The following is a 17,154-nucleotide window of genomic DNA, read 5'->3' as shown; positions in this document are numbered from 1 at the left end:
AGTCAGTTGTTCTCTGCAGTCTCCTCTGCTGGGCGTCCTCGTTCGTCCTTCTTCTTAGGTTGCGGGAATCCGTCGTCTTGGTTCAGAACTGCCCCCTAAATACTGTATTTAGGGGCGTTTTAGGGATCTCGAGGTCAGTAGCCAATGGGCTACTGACCTTAAGGTGACTACACCCTAAGTGTGCTCACTCCCCACAGGGGAGTGAGCACAATCCCTAATCCTGATTGGAGAGTGCCAGTCATCTGAAGAGCGGGCTTCAACTCGCCGCCCCCACGTGAGGGGTGGGGTTGGCAGAGGTGGGCACACCTTCTGGGATGGCTAATTTTTTCCGCCTGTCTTCCCGCCGAAAAGGAGGGGAGACGGGAAGGGGGCCTGTACCGGATAGCAGGAGAGGCTGGGGTCGAGTTACAAAAACGGCAAGGCCTTTGAAGCTCCCCTGCCACAGATGGCTCTTCCTGGCCTGGGGGAGGTGCGATCACCTCCGCCCAGGAAAGGCTTTGTTTCTGGTCTCAGGGAGCGAAGACTCTCACCCCAGGGGTCCAAAAACATGTCTTGTGGTGGCAGGCTGGTGTGTACCAGTCAGGGAACACACCAGACGCTGGTCGCTTTTTCAGGGGGCATCTCTAAAATGCCCTCCGAGTGCATTTTTCATTAAATCCCACACTGGCATCAGTATGAGTTTAATATGCTGAGAAGTTTGATACTAAACCTCCCAGTTTTCAGTAAAGCCATTATGGCGCTGTGGAGTTCATAATGACAAACTCCCAGCACCATATACTCTTAATGGCATTACTACACTTACAATGTCTAAGAATTGGTCTAGACACTGTACGGGTACAGTGCTCATGCACCTGTACCCTAACCACTGGTATAGCGCACCCAGCTCGAGGGGTGGCGGACCTATGCCAGGGCACTGTGTTGTAGGCATGGCACACAGGGATGTGTGCAATGTCGACTCTTTACTTTGTTCTGCACCAAAACACGCAGCCTGCAATGGCAGTGTGTGTGTAAAGGTACAGGGCCTCTAACGGTGGCACAATAAGTATTGAAGCCATTAGAGGCCTTCCCTGGCAATAGTGCCCTTGGAACCCATAGTACCTTTTCCAAGGGACTGACATGTGGCCAGAGAGGTGCCAATTGGGAGTATAAGGTACAGTTTTTGGGAAAGAACACAGTCTCTGGTAACCTGATTGGCAGAGACCCAGGGCACATCAAGTCAAAGTGCATCAGTTGGGCCCGGGGTCCCACTTCAGAACCCGCATGTGCCGCCTGGCATGCTCTACCCGCAGGAGGCCACGAGTCACAGCAGCCCCAGAGTCAGTCACTCGATATCCAGGATAGAGGCTGAAACATAGGTATCATAGCCTGAATATCCTGGACTCGCCGCTTGGGAGGATAGGCCCAAAACTCCACCATCTCCAGAACGGCTCCTATGAAAGAGAGCGTCGGAGAGTGACTCCGGTGTGACTTCGGCACAATGATAGCGAACCCCCGCGAATCCTAGAGGTTTGCTGTAGTCTGGAGGAGGAAGACGACAGCTTAGGGGAAAACCCGACTTCAACAACCAGTCATTGAGATAGGGGAAGAGGGGATCCTCTGATGTCCGCAGGTGAGTTGCGACCACCGCCATCACCTTGAACACCTGAGGGGCAATGGCTACCATCCAGTCTCCCGGGTCAAGGGCAGACTGGATCTGAGCAAGAGTGAGCTTCTTGAACTGCTCTTTTTTGAGCAAATAGTTGAGGGCTCTGAGGTCGAGAATAGGACAAAGGCATCAGTCCTTTTTTGGAACAAGAAAGTAGCAGGAATAGCAACCCCAGCCTATTTCTGGCCCTGGAATCCTCTCTATAGCTCCCTTGGCCAAGAGTTTTGACTTACTAGCAAAGTAAGACAAGGTGATCCTTAGTCAGCCGATCGGAAGTGGAGGCATGGATGGAGGGGTAGTCTCAAAGGGGAGGGAGTAGCCCCTTCAGACTATTTGCAAAACCTACCTATCTGAGGTGATGTCCCACCAGTGGTGGGGGTGATGGTGTATCCTGCCACCAACTGGATACCCATGAACTAGTAGGGTCTGTCTAGGAAGGTTTGGAGGTGGAGACGGAGGGGTTTGTGGCCGGGCCAGACTTCTGGCCTCTCTACCCACTGGGTAGGGTGAACCGCGGCCAGGCAAGGTTGCTGAACTTGCGTGGTCCTCTGGCTTGGCTAGAGTTTGTGCAGTTGGAAGCCCATTCCGAAGCAGAGAAAGGTGCGAAAAGCGGATGCAAGCTTGGATGAAACGGAGATGCCCAATGACTGGGCTGTGGCCCGCGACTCCTTGAAACGCTCTCGAGCTGCATCCGCCTTGTCTCCAAAGAGAGTGGTGCCATCAAACCACATATCCATGAGGTTTGCTTGGACATCCCCTGACAGCCACCATCAAGGAAATAGCTCTGCCCAGTGAGTCTGTCGTGTCTACGCCGCAGCATATGGCAAACCAGCTGAGTCTGTCCCGTCTGCAACAGCTTGGAAAAAGGACAGCCAGGGCCCCCTCTGGAACTGGTGGTAGCATCCACCCAACCATTTCCCACAGTGAATGGGAATAATGGCCCAAGAGGCATGCAGTGTATACCGACTGCAATATGAGACTGGTGGAAGAGAAGATCTTCTGACTACAGTTGTCCAGCCTTTTGAACTCCCAATGTGGGGGTGTAGAAGGGAACGCACCACGTGAAGTAGAGGCTTGGCCCACCAAGCTTTCGGGGGTTGGCTGGTTGGAGAGGAAAGCTGGGTCACCATGTACACGGCAATGTCAGCGGGCGATAGTTGTTCACAGGGGCCCCTGTGCTGGGCTTGGACCAGGTGACCAGTAGAACATCGGTTAAGGCCTCATTAGAAGGCAGCCCTACCTACCACCATTGTAAACGAAGCCCCCTCCTCTATAGCCAGGTTAGGGGGGAGACAGTGTACCATGCTCTGGGGAGGAGTCTAAACAATTGGCAGCACCCAGATCCTCATACCAGTCCATTTCTTCTTTGGAAAGCAGGATTTCTAAGGGATCCTGCTGCCTATCCCAATTCTCATCCAGCCCTAACCCTTCAGATTAATTACAGGATACTACATGGGGCCAAACGGCTCAGCTGGCGTCGGTGGATGCCCAACCGGCTCCATGTCGTCTGGAATTTGGATGGGGGAAGCGCCGGGGACGGTTGAGTGGGTACGACCGGCGCCGGTCTGGATTCAGGAACGGATCCCAGAGGAGGCCTGGGCGCCACGGCACGAGCAGACAGCGTGGACCCCGGGGGAATGTTTCCTTCTTCTGAGCCTGCCTGTCCCGAAGGCGTGTCGGCAGGGTCAGGCCGCCCAAAGATAGCGCACATGGCGTCATAAAAAGATTTCAAATGGGCGGCGGTCGCTCCCAGTCCCGCAAAGGGGGGAAACGTAGACAGGACCCAGGCGCTCGCTCCGCAGAACAGGCCCTCCAACGCAGTGTATCCTCGGTCTGTAACCGACATGCCGCTGTGACAGGCGCCGCATGGTTTGAACCCTGAGGTCTTCTTACTAGACATACCTCCACACCAAACAACATCGACAGAAAGTTGAAAACGTCTGTCAAAAAGTGACAGGGGTAGCTCTCTGACGGATTTGCGCTGGCTGGCATGAAAAGAAAAGAATTGATATAAGCATGCCAAGGTGTCACCTATATAGATGATGCGGACGCCACGAGGACGAACCCGATTCCTACGTCATGCAGAGCCGACCGATGTTACCTATCGGCACGCAGGGGTACTGCTATCAAAATCTTCTGGATCCAGCCTGTTGTCTCAACTTTCTACACTAAGGAATCTGCAGAAAGCTATCTCAATCAGATAGAAGACATCAGTAATTAACCCAAGCATCTGGGGAGGAAGGTGGGTGCATGTTAATCTACAGCATAGCCAGAATGTCCTGGTATAGTAGAAGTGGATGTAAGGTTTGAAAGGGAGCCACAGTGAAGGAGTCAAGTGTGACTTCGCAAAACTGATCGAGAACCCTAGTGATGTTTTTTTTTTTAAACCTTTACTTTTCCATTTTACATAAAGATGAAACAGAAAACAAATCAAAACAAATAATAATCATGAGCCTTCAATGTGTGTACATACAATATCCAATAAAAAAATATCAAATCAGGGAAGACAATACAAGGCTACCAAAAACTCACAATATCCAAAGAGTTGCACTGAAAACAGATGGGTGTGATACTCCTGCACCAACAATGATGATAAATAAACAATGTGAAATGTTCATGTGGAAAAACAGTTCTATATATCTCAAATCAAAGACAGGGACAAAAAAGAATTTCATACAACCAAATACACATACTGCATACCCCATTGTTCTAACCATTATCTGAGATTAAGTGAGATTTATCCTATTCCTGAGGGGGTAATGCCGGATTGTGTCGGAGATTCATTTATAAGCTGGCATCGGGATATGTACTCTCTGTATGGGCCCCATATATCGACGGGTCGGGAGGAGGCCGGAAGTAAAGTGCTATATTCCTCGCTATTCACGCTACAACACGCTATACTGTTTAACCAGGCACGAAGTGTCGGGGCACGTTTACTACCCCATAGCAGTGCAATCTCACGTTTGGCCAAAAGGAAGCCCAAGGCCGCCAGGCGGCGTACCGTCTTGGGGAATTTTAATACAAACCCCAAGAGTGAGATTTCAGGCAAAAGAGTGAGGGGGTAACGATAATATGTCTCCCAAAGTGGTGTGAATATCAAGCCAATAGTCGTGCATTTTAGGACAGGTCCAAGTTAAATGTGCGAAATCTGCGAATGGGGAAAGGCATTTGCGGCAATGGTGATGCCTAGAGATATCAATACGGTATCCATGTGCAGGGGTAAAATACATCCGCCTAAGGAATTTGAAGTGCAGCAGCTTGTGACGACTGTTTAGAGAGATGTCGGATGTGGCCCTGCAACAGAAAGCCCACTGATCATCCGAGATGGGCCCACCCAGGTCACCCTCCCAAGCAGCAAGGAGCCTAGAGTCCAGCATCGGTTTGAGTGCTCCACATTGTTTATATAGTTTGGAAATCAAATGCCCGTTAGTCGGGCTTTGAATCAATAAGGAGAGGGGAGGGAGCTCCGCAGTCGCCAATGGGAAGGAGGAGTACGTAGCCCGCAATGCCGAACGCAACCGGGTGAGTATGAAAGTGTCCATGAAGGACCGATCTCTAAATCTGGCCTCTTCCGACAGAGAGAAGACGTGCCCATCTGGGAACAAGTCAACAGTGGTGCTAATATTAAACTTCACCAGTGTGCGCATTACCAGAGCTTCACCTGTGATAGGAAACAGAGAGGAGTTGGGCAGAGGTAGAGCTGGGGAGTATAACAGGTCCAAACCCAACAGTCTACGTAATCTAATCCAAGCCCAGCAGGTGGTGGAAACCGTTTGAATGCCCTGGGGGTCCCTAGGAAAGCCCGTTGGAAGAATCGTGAGTAATTGTCTAGGCAAGACCAGATCAGACTCCGGACGTAAATAGGGGATGCGGGCATCAGGATGGAACCAGGCGTATGCATAGCAGCATTGAGCTACTAAATAATACAAATATAGATCTGGTACACCCAGCCCTCCCCTCTCGGGGGTAAAGTCAAGACCTTCCAGCTGACTCGAGGGGTCCTGTCTCCCCATACCAAACGGATTAAGTGAGAGCGAAGTTGCGAAAAGACTTTAGTCAATGGAATAGGAATGTTAAAAAAATATAAAAACCGGGGCAAAACAATCAATTTGATGATTACAATTCTGCCCGCCATGGACAAAGGTAAGCGCACCATCGGGCGACCTGAGTCTCCAGCGCAGCAACCGCGGTGCCATAATTGAGACGAATGAACAAGGCGGTGTCAAGGTGAATGTGGATGCCTACATACTTAACCGAATCTGTGCATCACTCTAATGGGAAATCAAAAGCCCATGGCAAAGTGCTGGCCGTCAATGGAAATATAACAGACTTGTGCCAGTTAATGTGAAGTCCAGAATAGTTGCCAAAATGTATGATCTCTCGAATTAGCGGTGATAAATTATCTTGAGGCAGACGGACATACAAAACCATATCTTCAGCATACATGGAAAGCAACAGAGGTCCCGTGCGAAACTGCAGGCCACGCTGGAGATGTTTCTCTTGAAACGGTCGAGCTAGAGGGTCCATAGCTAAAATAAAAAAGAGAGGGGATAGGGGGCATCCCTGCCTTGTACCACGATATAGAGCGAAATGGTTGGAGAGGGTGCCATTTAGGCGCAGCCGGGCCATGGGTCTATTATATAAAAGGGCCACTGTATCCATAAAACACTCCGGCATGCCCATACGGCGCATAACCGACAGAAAAAAAGGCCACTCGAGAGAATCAAAGGCCTTTTCGGCGTCCAACAAAATGGCGGCGGCAGGCGTGGAGGGATCTCTGCGATGTAGAACAGTGAACAGCGTGCGTAGATTAAGCGAGGTGGACTTGTGCGGGACAAAGCTCGATTGCGCCGGTGAAATAATGGACTCCATCAACAGAGAAAGTCTAATGGCGATGACTTTGGCCAGGGTTTTATAATCTAAGTTTAAGAGGGAGAGGGGCCGATACGAGCCGCACTGCATAGGATCTTTCCCCGCTTTGGGTAGCACTATAATTACTGCTTCGCGCAATGTCGGAGGGAGGACTCCCACCTCCAAAGCGCAGCATATACTTCTACCAGCCTCGGGACCAACAAGTCCTTATACGCCTTGTAAAAGTCCGCAGAAAAGCCGTCCAACCCGGGAGCCGAAGAGGTGCGGAGGGCATCGATCGCCTCCACAATACTGTCCGACGTAATAGGGGTTAAGAGGAACTCCTGCATATAACGTTCGAGATAGACCAAAGCCACTTCGGATAAATAATCCTCCTGCCCACAAGAGTCCCCGGAGAGACGAGAGGTATAAAGATCTTTATAGTAAGTGAGGAACAGGTCGCAGACCGCGGGGGTGGAGTGGACGGGGGAGCCGCCCACTCCGGACATAGCAATGATGTACGTGGGGACTCTGGGAGGACGAAGTGTGTTGGCCAATAACCGGCCTGGCCTCCCACCCTCTCCATACCGCCTAGCCACGCAGTGTTTATTGAGGAAAAGTAGTTCCCTCTCGGCGGCATCCCGAAATTCGACGCATAACTCCAGCCGACGCACGGCCAAGGATTCGGAAGGGGAGCTAAGCATTTCTTGGTCCAGTGCTGCTATTTTCTCCTCAACCCGGTCTAGGTGGCGCGAAGATCATAAAGTACCCTGGCATTTTTCGTGATGCAGACCCCCCTAATATATGCCTTAAGATCTTTCCACAGCATTGCATAGGTGTCGACTGAACCCGTATTTAGTTCAAAATAATCCTCTATGGCCTGTCCAACGTTCTCGGTAAAGACGGGGTCTAATAAAGCCCGACCAGGGAAGAGCCACTGTCTCGCACACCCTCCCTCGCGGGGAATGGAAAGCTGAAGTAGAACCGGGGAATGATCAGAAAGAGTGCGTGGAAGAGTCTGGACAGCCCCCAACCAACCAGCCTCCTCGGGGGGGACAAGCCAATAATCCAATCTTGTCCATGTGTTGTGGAAGCCTGAATAATGTGTGAAGGAAGGATGGTGTGCGTTCAGATGGGCCTCCACGTACACCAAGGAGTAGTGTGTGCATATCTCAAGCAGGGCCAGTCTGGAATGGGGCTTGGAGTCAGGTGTAGAGGCGGTGCTATCTCTAGGATGATTCAAAAGGAGATTGAAGTCTCTGCCAATAATCAAAAGCCCAGTGTCTGCTGTTAAGAGCTGGGTCGATAGGGAGTGATAAAAGGAAGGAGATTCGATATTCGGACCATAAATGCATACAAAGGAGACCTTATGGCCCATCAATAAACCTGTTACTATCAAAAAACGGCCCTCAGGGTCCCGGTGTGTAAAACAGTGTGCAAAGTGGATTTTTTTAATGTATCAGAATGGCAACACCCCTGGAGTATGAACTGTAAGTAGAAAAAAATCTGTGTGGACCCCAAGCAGAGGCCATCGACTCTCCCTCCGAACCTGCCAAATGCGTTTCCTGTATAAAAAGGACATCAACATGATGACGCATAACATAATTCAACACCTGTCTACGTTTCCTGTTGTTGTTCAAACCACGTACATTCCACGTTAATAACGAAAGCCTGGAAGGACCGGGCACATTGCCTAACTGTACCATCTGTGCTGTACCGAAAAACACATATCAGTGCAAAAAAACCACACCACACATAGCGCAAGTCTCATCTCTGGCAAATTGAAGTATCCAATAAGAAAGAAAACAAAAACCCCCCTCCACCCAACCTCTCAAATACCAATAAGAGGAATATCCCTACATCGCAACCCAAAAAATAAACCTTGGAGGCGTCCACCATGGGGCATGGCGACGCTACGCCGGGCGGGCAAACTAGCCATGAAATATCAGAAAATAACTGCATATGTTAGCATATGTGAAGAACCCAAACTAGATAATAGTGCTGTGTTCAATGAACAATTAAAGGAGCGACAGAAAAAAGAAAAAAAGTAAAAAAACTTATCATCCATTCCCAGTCGGAGAGAAAAGATCAACGCTGTTTTGTGAAGCCCGCTGTGGCGGGGAAGTGGGCCGGGAACTGTTCAACGCCCCGCCTGAGTTGTTCTTAAAGTCATGGAAGAACTCCTGAGCTGCACTCGGCGTGTCAAAGATTCTAGGATGGCCATCAGCGTCCACCTTGAGGCGCGCAGGATAGAGCATGCCATATCGAAGGCCCAGGTTCCTGAGCATGGCCTTGACACTCTGATATTTGCGCCGGTTCTCCTGGACCATGGCAGTAAAGTCCGGGAAGAAGGAGATGTTGCTACCTTGCCATTGGATTTCACCCCTCTCACAGGCCTCTCGAAGGGCAGTGTCCCGGTCTCTAAAGTTCATAAGTCTGGCCACAATCGGTCTGGGAGGCAAGCCCGGTCTGGGGCGGGGGCCTAAGGATCGATGAGCACGTTCAACAGTGAAACCCTGGGTGAAGGATTCCTTGCCGAACAAATCAGAAAGGAGCTGCTCCACAAACATGTCCATTTTGCCAGTAGCTGTCGTCTCCGGCACGCCTAAAATACGAATGTTATTGCGGCGCCCCCTGGCCTCCAAATCCTCGTTCTTTATAGCCACTTTTTTCAGGATCTTTTCCATTCTTTCTAGTCGTTTAAGAGAGGAGGAGGCCCCATCCTCAATATCTGACACCCTAGATTCCACCACATCTAGCCTGCGATCGTGACCCTGGATCTTGGAGCTCATGTCAGCAAGTTTTTTGTCCAGATTATCAAATCGAGCGTCCAGGGCCTTGAAGCCCGCCCTCATTTCGGCGAGCATGGCAGCGGCCAGGGCCTCTGAGCAAGGCGACTCAGGAGGAGGGACAGCCTCCGCAGTCGTACCCTAGGGAGGGTCCGCCATGGCCCCAGGGGTCTTGTCAAATTGGATCTTAGGCTGTCAAGGGTCTTTCTTGACCATAGTGGCAGGGTGGTCGCAACAGCAATGAAGGGGGCCAAAATAATGGGATTCCAAAGTGCGTCACCAGGGCTTCCCCAGTGTATCCAAGACAAGGAGACGTGAGAGAACGCGGCACACTGGGCCGGGATTCCCCAGAAGAGCAAACGTAGGATATCCAGGAGGCGCTCAGGAGGCAGAACGCGGTGAGAGGCGGTGGTCAGCAGGCATCCGGACTCCGGATGGCCAAGTCATGCAGTGTCCACTTCGGGAAGGTAGGAGGAGCAGGTAGGACCATCCATCTGGCGAAGACGGGATACCAGCAGCGAAGGCAGCATGCAGCTTAGCCGGGCGAGCAATGCCTAAGGTGAACCAAGCGAGGCCCAGACCGGAAAGGAGGGGGGCCCAGGAGAGCCCCGACCCTTCAAGCTGTCACGGAGCACCCACCCGGCGCCAATGGGGGGGCAGAGCCAGGCACCGACCACCCCCCAGCCCCGACCCCACCCGCACCACCACTAACGATCCGCAACACTACCCCGGCGACCGGGACGCGGGGCCGGCCAGCCCACCCACCCGAAGCCCCGGCTCGCAGCAGGCCCAAGGGCCAGAGTACTCGCGCTGGCGGCGGGGGCCGGGCAGGGGAGCGGCAGGCAGCGAGTGGGTCACCTGAGCAGGCCGCAGGCCGAGCGGGAGCAGGTAGGAGGACCAGGGAAGGGGGCAGTTAGGGGCACAGACTCACCTCGGCTTCAGCAACATCAAGGTAGGCCCGGGCCGGGCCCAGATGGTATCGGGCAACGGCGGAGGCTGGAGCTGGTCTCAGCAGCTATGGAGGCATCAGTCGCCGCAGCAGGGCTTCGCGGTCTTTGGTGACTGGAAAACACCCCAGAAAAGGTTCTCACATCGCGGGATCGGGGCCGGTGTAATCGCGCGATCGGCAGAGCTCTAAGCGGATGCGGCCATCTTGGTCGCCTCTGTAGCCACGCCCCTAAGCCTAGTGATGTTAAGAGACTGGCCTTTGACTAGAAAAATTTTAAAGGACAGTGGTTCCTGTGGAATAATACTATTAATAATGGGATGCGCAATACAATGGAGGGCTGTTCATTTTGTACTTGGTCGACTTGCTGCTAACTATGGAAACCTTGTAAAATTGTCCACTACCTTTTTAGGGCTCGGCCTACGTCCCACGAAGTGGGCGTGGCCTAAGAGTCCTTTTCTGAGGGCTTCGAAAATCATACCTACCGAATTCCAGAAAGCTCGTGATTTTTGCTGTTTTTTTGCCAGCTGCATGGCAATTGGCCCTCTCATGCGTGTGTTTTTACAAGCGAGCATGCAATAGGCCATAGGCGTTAGAGTTGCTCCGCCTAGTGCATACTCCGTGCGGACACGCGCAGCAGAAGGGCATATTTCTTCAATTACCAGCTGTCAGGGCCCGCAGTAATTAAAGACAGAGGCTGGGCGCGCGTGCACCACTCTCCAGTTTGTTTTATTTCAGCTGTGTGTGTGTGCATGCTGGCTCCCGCCAAATCTTGTTTGTGTAGTGGAAAACTGAGCAAGATGACTGTGCGGCCACCCCCATTGCACTTGCCCCAGGCACCCCTTGCCTAAGTAACATTTTTTTCTTGCGCTGGAGAGTCTGTCATTTATTGCAGTATTTTACCCCTACTTGTACTTTGTAATCTTGGCAACCGCCACACATCCTTTTTTTCTCCTGTACTGTAGCGATTGCTACCTCTTTATTTTCGCTGGCCACTCTTATCACTTTTCCCATGCGTTGTAGCGTTCCTTTCGTAATTTGTTAATTTGCAATGTTCCCATGTATCAGCTCTGTTCCTATTGTGAAGCGCTCTGATGCCTTCCGGTCAAGTCAGCGCAATCTAAAACCCTTAGAAACCCATTCCGTATCCTAGCTCCCCCACGTTCGTTATTCCTGGGTCTGAGAAGTAATTATCTGAAAGCCACATACAGTTAAATTGGACAAACTGATAGTACTAGAAAACTCTTCCCTTTCCTAATTGCAAAATGAGTGTCAGTGCAGAGTGAGTGCAGGTGCAGAGTGAGTGCAGAGTGAGTGCAAGTGCAGAATGACTGCAGAGTGAGTGTGACTGCAGAGTGACTGCAGCGTGAGTGTGACTGCAGAGTGAGTGTGATTGGAGAGTGAGTGTAGAGTGAGTGCAGGTGCAGAGTGAGTGCAGGTACAGAGTGAGTGTGACTGCAGAGTGAGAGTGACTGCAGAGTGAGTGTGACTGCAGAGTGCCTGCAGAGTGAGTGTGACTGCAGAGTAACAGTGACTGCAGAGTGACAGTGACTGCAGTATGTGAGAGTGCAAGGTAAACAGTGTGTGAGTGTGCAGGGTGAACAGTGTGTAAGTGTGCAGGGTGCACAGTGTGTGAGTGTGCAGGATGAACAGTGTGTGACTATGCAGGGTGAACAGTGTGAGTGTGCAGGGAGAGAAGTGTATGAGTGTGTAGGGGCACTGTGTGAGTGTGCAGGAGACGAACACTCAAACTAAGTCCACCACACACATACATAAGACCACACACAAAACACCACACCACACACACACACACCAGCCTCTCACCACCACACACTCATCACCCCTCACCACCACACACTCACCACCGCACACTCACCACTACACACACAACCACACACCACCAGCCGTCAGTGCACGCTTTCACCAGGCGCAAACACCACCAGCCATCAATGTACGCTTTCATCAAGCACAAACACCACCAAGCGTCAGTGCAGGCTTCCACCAAACACAGACACACACACCACCACCCGTCAGTGTACACTTTCACCAGTCACACACAACACCAGCCGTCAGTGCATGCTTTCACTAGGCACACTCGCCACCAGCTGTCAGTGCACCCTTTCACCAAGCACACACACCACCAGCCACCTGTGCACGCTTTTAACAAGCACACACACCACCAGCCATCAGTGCACAATTTCTACAGGCACACACACCACCACCCATAAGTGCACACATCAATTGTTAACGCATCCACAATTAACTATTGTAGCAATCGCAATATGGTGCCCTTTACTTTTAAACATATTTATCTAAAGCGCAGCATGCCACCATTCCTACTTTTCCAATCCAACACACATATTTCCACTACACACCACATGCATACACTCCATAACACATGGCTAAAAGACATTGACATTTACAATTCCATTAGCTCTAACTCAAAAAAATCCGAGACCTATTGCATTTCTAATGCTTGTTTCACTTGGGACACCACGCACAAATGTTTTTTATTTCTTCTTTCATTGTACACATCCTTGTTTGAACTATATAAATATTACTATGCCATATGGAACCATTGGTGTATGTGGTCTCTTCCCCCTCCGACATCACTCAAGCCCTACGTTGCGATTGCGCATCCCATTATTAATATTAATAGTATTATTCCACAGTAACCACTGTCCTTTTGAATTTTACATGTACACTGGTTCCTTAGTGAGTAGAGTTCCCCTGTTCTGTTTCTCGGCCTTTGACTAGAGGCAGTCCACAACTGTTTGAGGCAAGCCTGCCTTCAGTCATTGTGGTAGGGAGCCAAAGGAGTGCAACGAGAACTGAAAGTGATAGTGGCTTACTTCGAACTGCAGGTAGAGTCTGTGGAACTGCACTACAGGGATGCAGTAATAGGTGTACTGCAGATCCAACACCACCATCCAGCCTCCAAGATCCACGGCAGACAGTACTTGGGTGAGCATCTTGCACTTGTTCTTCTTGAGGAAGAAATCCAGGTGGCAGAGATCTAAAACAGGATGAAGTTTTTAGTCCTTCTTTGGTACCAGAAAGTAACAAGAGTAACCAGTCCTGACCTCTGATGGCAGCATCCTCTCTATAGTTTCCTTCTACAAGAGAGCCTGCACGTCTTGTTGGAGAATGGACAAGTGGTGCCAGGCCAGAGTGTGGGGCGTCCAAAACAGTCTTTTGGATCCAACCATGGCCCGGAGGCAGTGGTGGGCCAGCGACCTCTACGCGAGAAAGCTTTGAGGCCTGTTAGGGTATTGGAGCAGGGTCAGGGGCCACATTACTCACGCGCTGATCAGATGGAAGGCTACACATCTCCATTTCAATCTTCATGTTGGAGCTGGAGCTTTCCTCAGGGGACAAGACCCCCTCTTCCTCTTCCATAGCTGGCCCCTCCTGGTCGTGCTCCTCCCCCTAAAATGTCAGGGGTATCATTTCCGCTTTAGGAAAACATTTCCAATTGATGAACCCTTCCCGTAGTTTTCTTGGACTGAAAGGACTTACACGAGTCACATTCAGCTTCAAGATAGTCCAGCAAAAGACAAGTTGCGCAAGAGGTGTTGATAGGTGTGCTTATATTTCGCATGCCAACGCGGATGAAATCTGAAGGGTGCACGTTCCATCAGAAAGGCATCTTCGATGGAAACGAGTGCACGCGGGAGTAGGCCCAAGATGGGTGGCTTCGGCTGTGGGGCCAACGGCGTCTTATACATTGTCAGAGAGGTTGACTGTGGTGCGAGAGAGGTGATAAGCCCCCTGAGCGATGATAAAGACAGTGGGAGGTCGAGTGAGTAGGCATTGACCATGGCATAGAAGTCGGGGTCGCAGTCCATGTAACCAGAGGTAATGGCAAAAGTTGTGCAAAGGAAGCTGAGAGGCAGACCACAGTAAGTCAAAGTCATTGGACCCATGGGACAGTCGGCGCTCCAGAAGAGATCACTGGTCTACTGAAGATGTTGAACATCGCATTCAGGTACATCAATGGATCCGTCTCAGGAGTGGGAAACTCTGAGTAGAGCATACTGGAAGGCAGCCTTGGAATCAGTGCCACAGTCTGCAGCAGCTCAGAGATCGGCACTGGGTCAGAAGGAGCCACAGGTGCTGGGTCCTCCACAGCTTCTTCTGTTGGTTCCTGTTCCGATGGCAGTTGAGCAAAGCAGAGGTTCTTAGTGACTTACTTTTCGACATATGATGGCATCCAAACTCATGCTGCCTCTTTTTATCGTACAAAGTCTGTGAGGATTTTGACGATGGAAGAGACTTCAGTGACCTCAACCTCAGCTTGGATCTGCAATACTCTCGTCATTGGAGTCATGCCCTGGTCATAAATATCTTGGCCACCCTTTCTTTAATTGCCCTGAGATACATCAGTTTACAAGACTCACAGGCCTTCACATCATGATCGGATCCTAAACACCAAGGGCGGCTATTTTAGGGGTCTGTGAGGGCATCTGCGTATCACAATTCCAACATGGTTTAAACCGGACTGTTTGGGTGGACACATTTTTAAAAAGGAAAACTAAACTTGAAGCAACAGAATATTAGAAATAGAGTATGAAGTCGACAAGTCCTGAGGAGAACAGAAACAGCCCGAACTGCTAAGATGGACTGAAAAAAATGGAACAGACATAAGCACGCCAACAGGAGAGCTTTATGGCTCCAGTGACTTCCCAGTGATGCCGCTTGTGTCCCAAAAACGAAGCAGGCACCCCTTACCTGCGTGGGAGTGCTATCGAAGAGTGTCCCGATCAAGACTGGCACCTAGAATATTCAAAAGGTGAGGAATCTGCAGGGGGAAGTATCCATCCAAAAGCCTTGTGCAAAAATGCCAATTGTTTGAAAGCAATGATGCATGCAAGTAAAAAACAGGAGAACGCATCAGAGCAGTCTAATGTGTTTGACAGGTCTACATTTAAAGCCTTAAGTAAATATTTTCTTGTTAGAACAAAGAAATGTGAAAGAGAGCATATGCAGCAACCAAGTCACAAGAATAAATGCATAGTACTGTACCTGCACACTCACAACAATGACAAGTGAAGTTGCAACTGTAACAGCAAAGGACTGGTAGTCCGCTAACTGTATGCCATCATCCCTCGTAGCCTCAGCAAATACTCCGTAGGGGATGAAAAACATGAAAATAGAGGTGTAGATGCCTTGGGCGATGCAGATGAAGAACTCTCGCTTGTTGAAAAGGAGGTTCAGCTGTCCCGGCTCATATAGCTTGGGGTACTCCAGACTACGCTGCTCTGGAACATCCTGCAAAATCAAAGAGTAAGAAATGTGTTTAAACCCTATGGATGAGATTATATCAAAATAATTCTCCCTGGAGCAAATGATCTACCTCTGGAGACGCGGGTTGAGTGTTCATAAGCAGAATATTTTGTGTATATTCTTAAATTGCTTATTTTGGCCATATAACTGAAAACATTAAGTAAAGTTTTCAGTAGTACTCAACAAAGTACCTCTTTAGCAGAATGCCTAAGGGTGGAATTCCTTAAAGGGTATATCCACCGAGGGCCAAAACGGACAGGTCTCTCAAAGGGAATGGCTCTACTCATAGTCCTAGAATTTCCCCTATAACTTAACTTACCAACAAGAATGAGTTTCTGTGGATAGTAATGGGAAAAGCCTGCAGATTTGTGCAATGGCCCAGAAGAGGCACATTGTTTTTTCCTTTTGATTTTACTAAAATTATATATATATATATGTATATATACACACATATATATATATATATATATATATATATATATATATATATATATATGTATATCCACAACTTGCAGGGTTGCACTAATTGGAGGAAGCCACGCGAGGAAAAATCTTTTCACAGGTTTATTCAGCAGTCTGCGCACACGGACAATTCAGGTACTGTCATCATGCTGTTCTCGCTGGACCGGTCTCGGGAGCCAACCTCCCTTCTTCTGCAGCGTTGTGAGGCAGGAAAGTGAAGCACAGTTCAAACGCGCACACCTCATTATGTATACCCGCCCCTGGGCGTGGTAACACACAAGGCATCCTGGCTCTTGTAGTGCGGCGTGATATATATATATATATATATGTATAATATACTTGTTTATTAGGGCTTTCAAGCTAGTTCTCTTCACCTGCTAGCCTGGTATTGTGCCATTTACATTTTTCATCCGCCCACTGCAGCGTATAGCATGGACAATGGGCAAATCCGACTTCAGCCCTTGGCTTATTTTGCTCTGAGTGACGTAATTCTGCCCCTTTCAAATGGCGCCCCCCCCAAAAAAAAAGCGATCTCTAAAGCGCCAGAGGATACTAAGAAAATGTGTGCTCTCCAAGACAAAACAAAAATACATTTGCCATTAGACTTTAAAAAAAGAAAACAAAATACTGGTGGTGGAAGCCACTCCAAACAAAAATGTTTCACAAAACAAGCACTGACAAAGCTAAAAGGCTTGAAGTGAGCCCCAAACATATTAGCTTTGCCATTGCTTGGTAAATAAATCCACCTAGACTCTCATAGGCACACATTATAAGCTGACCCTCCCAAAAATTAAACACCGCTCACAGTAGTAGATTAGTAACACAAACACTGCACAGTTGGAGGCTTGATAGCAACATGAAAGTAGAACAGTGCACCCATTGAAGGAGGTGCATGTACTTCACAATTGACCACCAAAATAAGTGAATTTCAAGTGCAGTCCGTTCCCACCTGTCTTTACCGGGACAGCATCCTGATCGAACACATTCTCACCTATTTTTAGCAGGACATAAACCCACTTAAAGACCTTCCACCTGTTTTTACCAAGACACTAACCTGATCAAAGACACCCATAGCAAGGACTGGCAGGGAGGTGTACACAATGTTATACAGGGTTATGAAGTACTGGTCGTAGACAGTCTGTTGAGAGAGGAAGAGAACCAAATAGTTATACAGA

At 49.6% G+C, this 17,154-nt stretch overlaps 1 protein-coding gene across 2 annotated transcripts in view; it reads right to left on the bottom strand.

Annotated features, from left to right (window-relative positions):
• Positions 1-17,154, bottom strand: part of ATP8B2 (ATPase phospholipid transporting 8B2) — a 470,208-nt gene that overhangs the window by 37,751 nt on the left and 415,303 nt on the right. For both annotated transcript variants that reach the window (XM_086947594.1, XM_086947593.1), the window contains 2 exons: positions 17,034-17,117; positions 15,257-15,502 (listed from right to left, as the gene is read on the bottom strand). In XM_086947594.1, coding sequence (XP_086803720.1) covers positions 15,257-15,502; positions 17,034-17,117 — 330 coding nt within the window. The remainder of the gene's footprint in view (positions 1-15,256; positions 15,503-17,033; positions 17,118-17,154) is intronic.

This window comes from Lissotriton vulgaris, chromosome 12 (assembly GCF_964263255.1).
Source record: "Lissotriton vulgaris chromosome 12, aLisVul1.2, whole genome shotgun sequence".
NCBI lineage: Eukaryota > Metazoa > Chordata > Amphibia > Caudata > Salamandridae > Lissotriton > Lissotriton vulgaris.
This window is presented reverse-complemented; position numbering and strand designations above follow the sequence as displayed.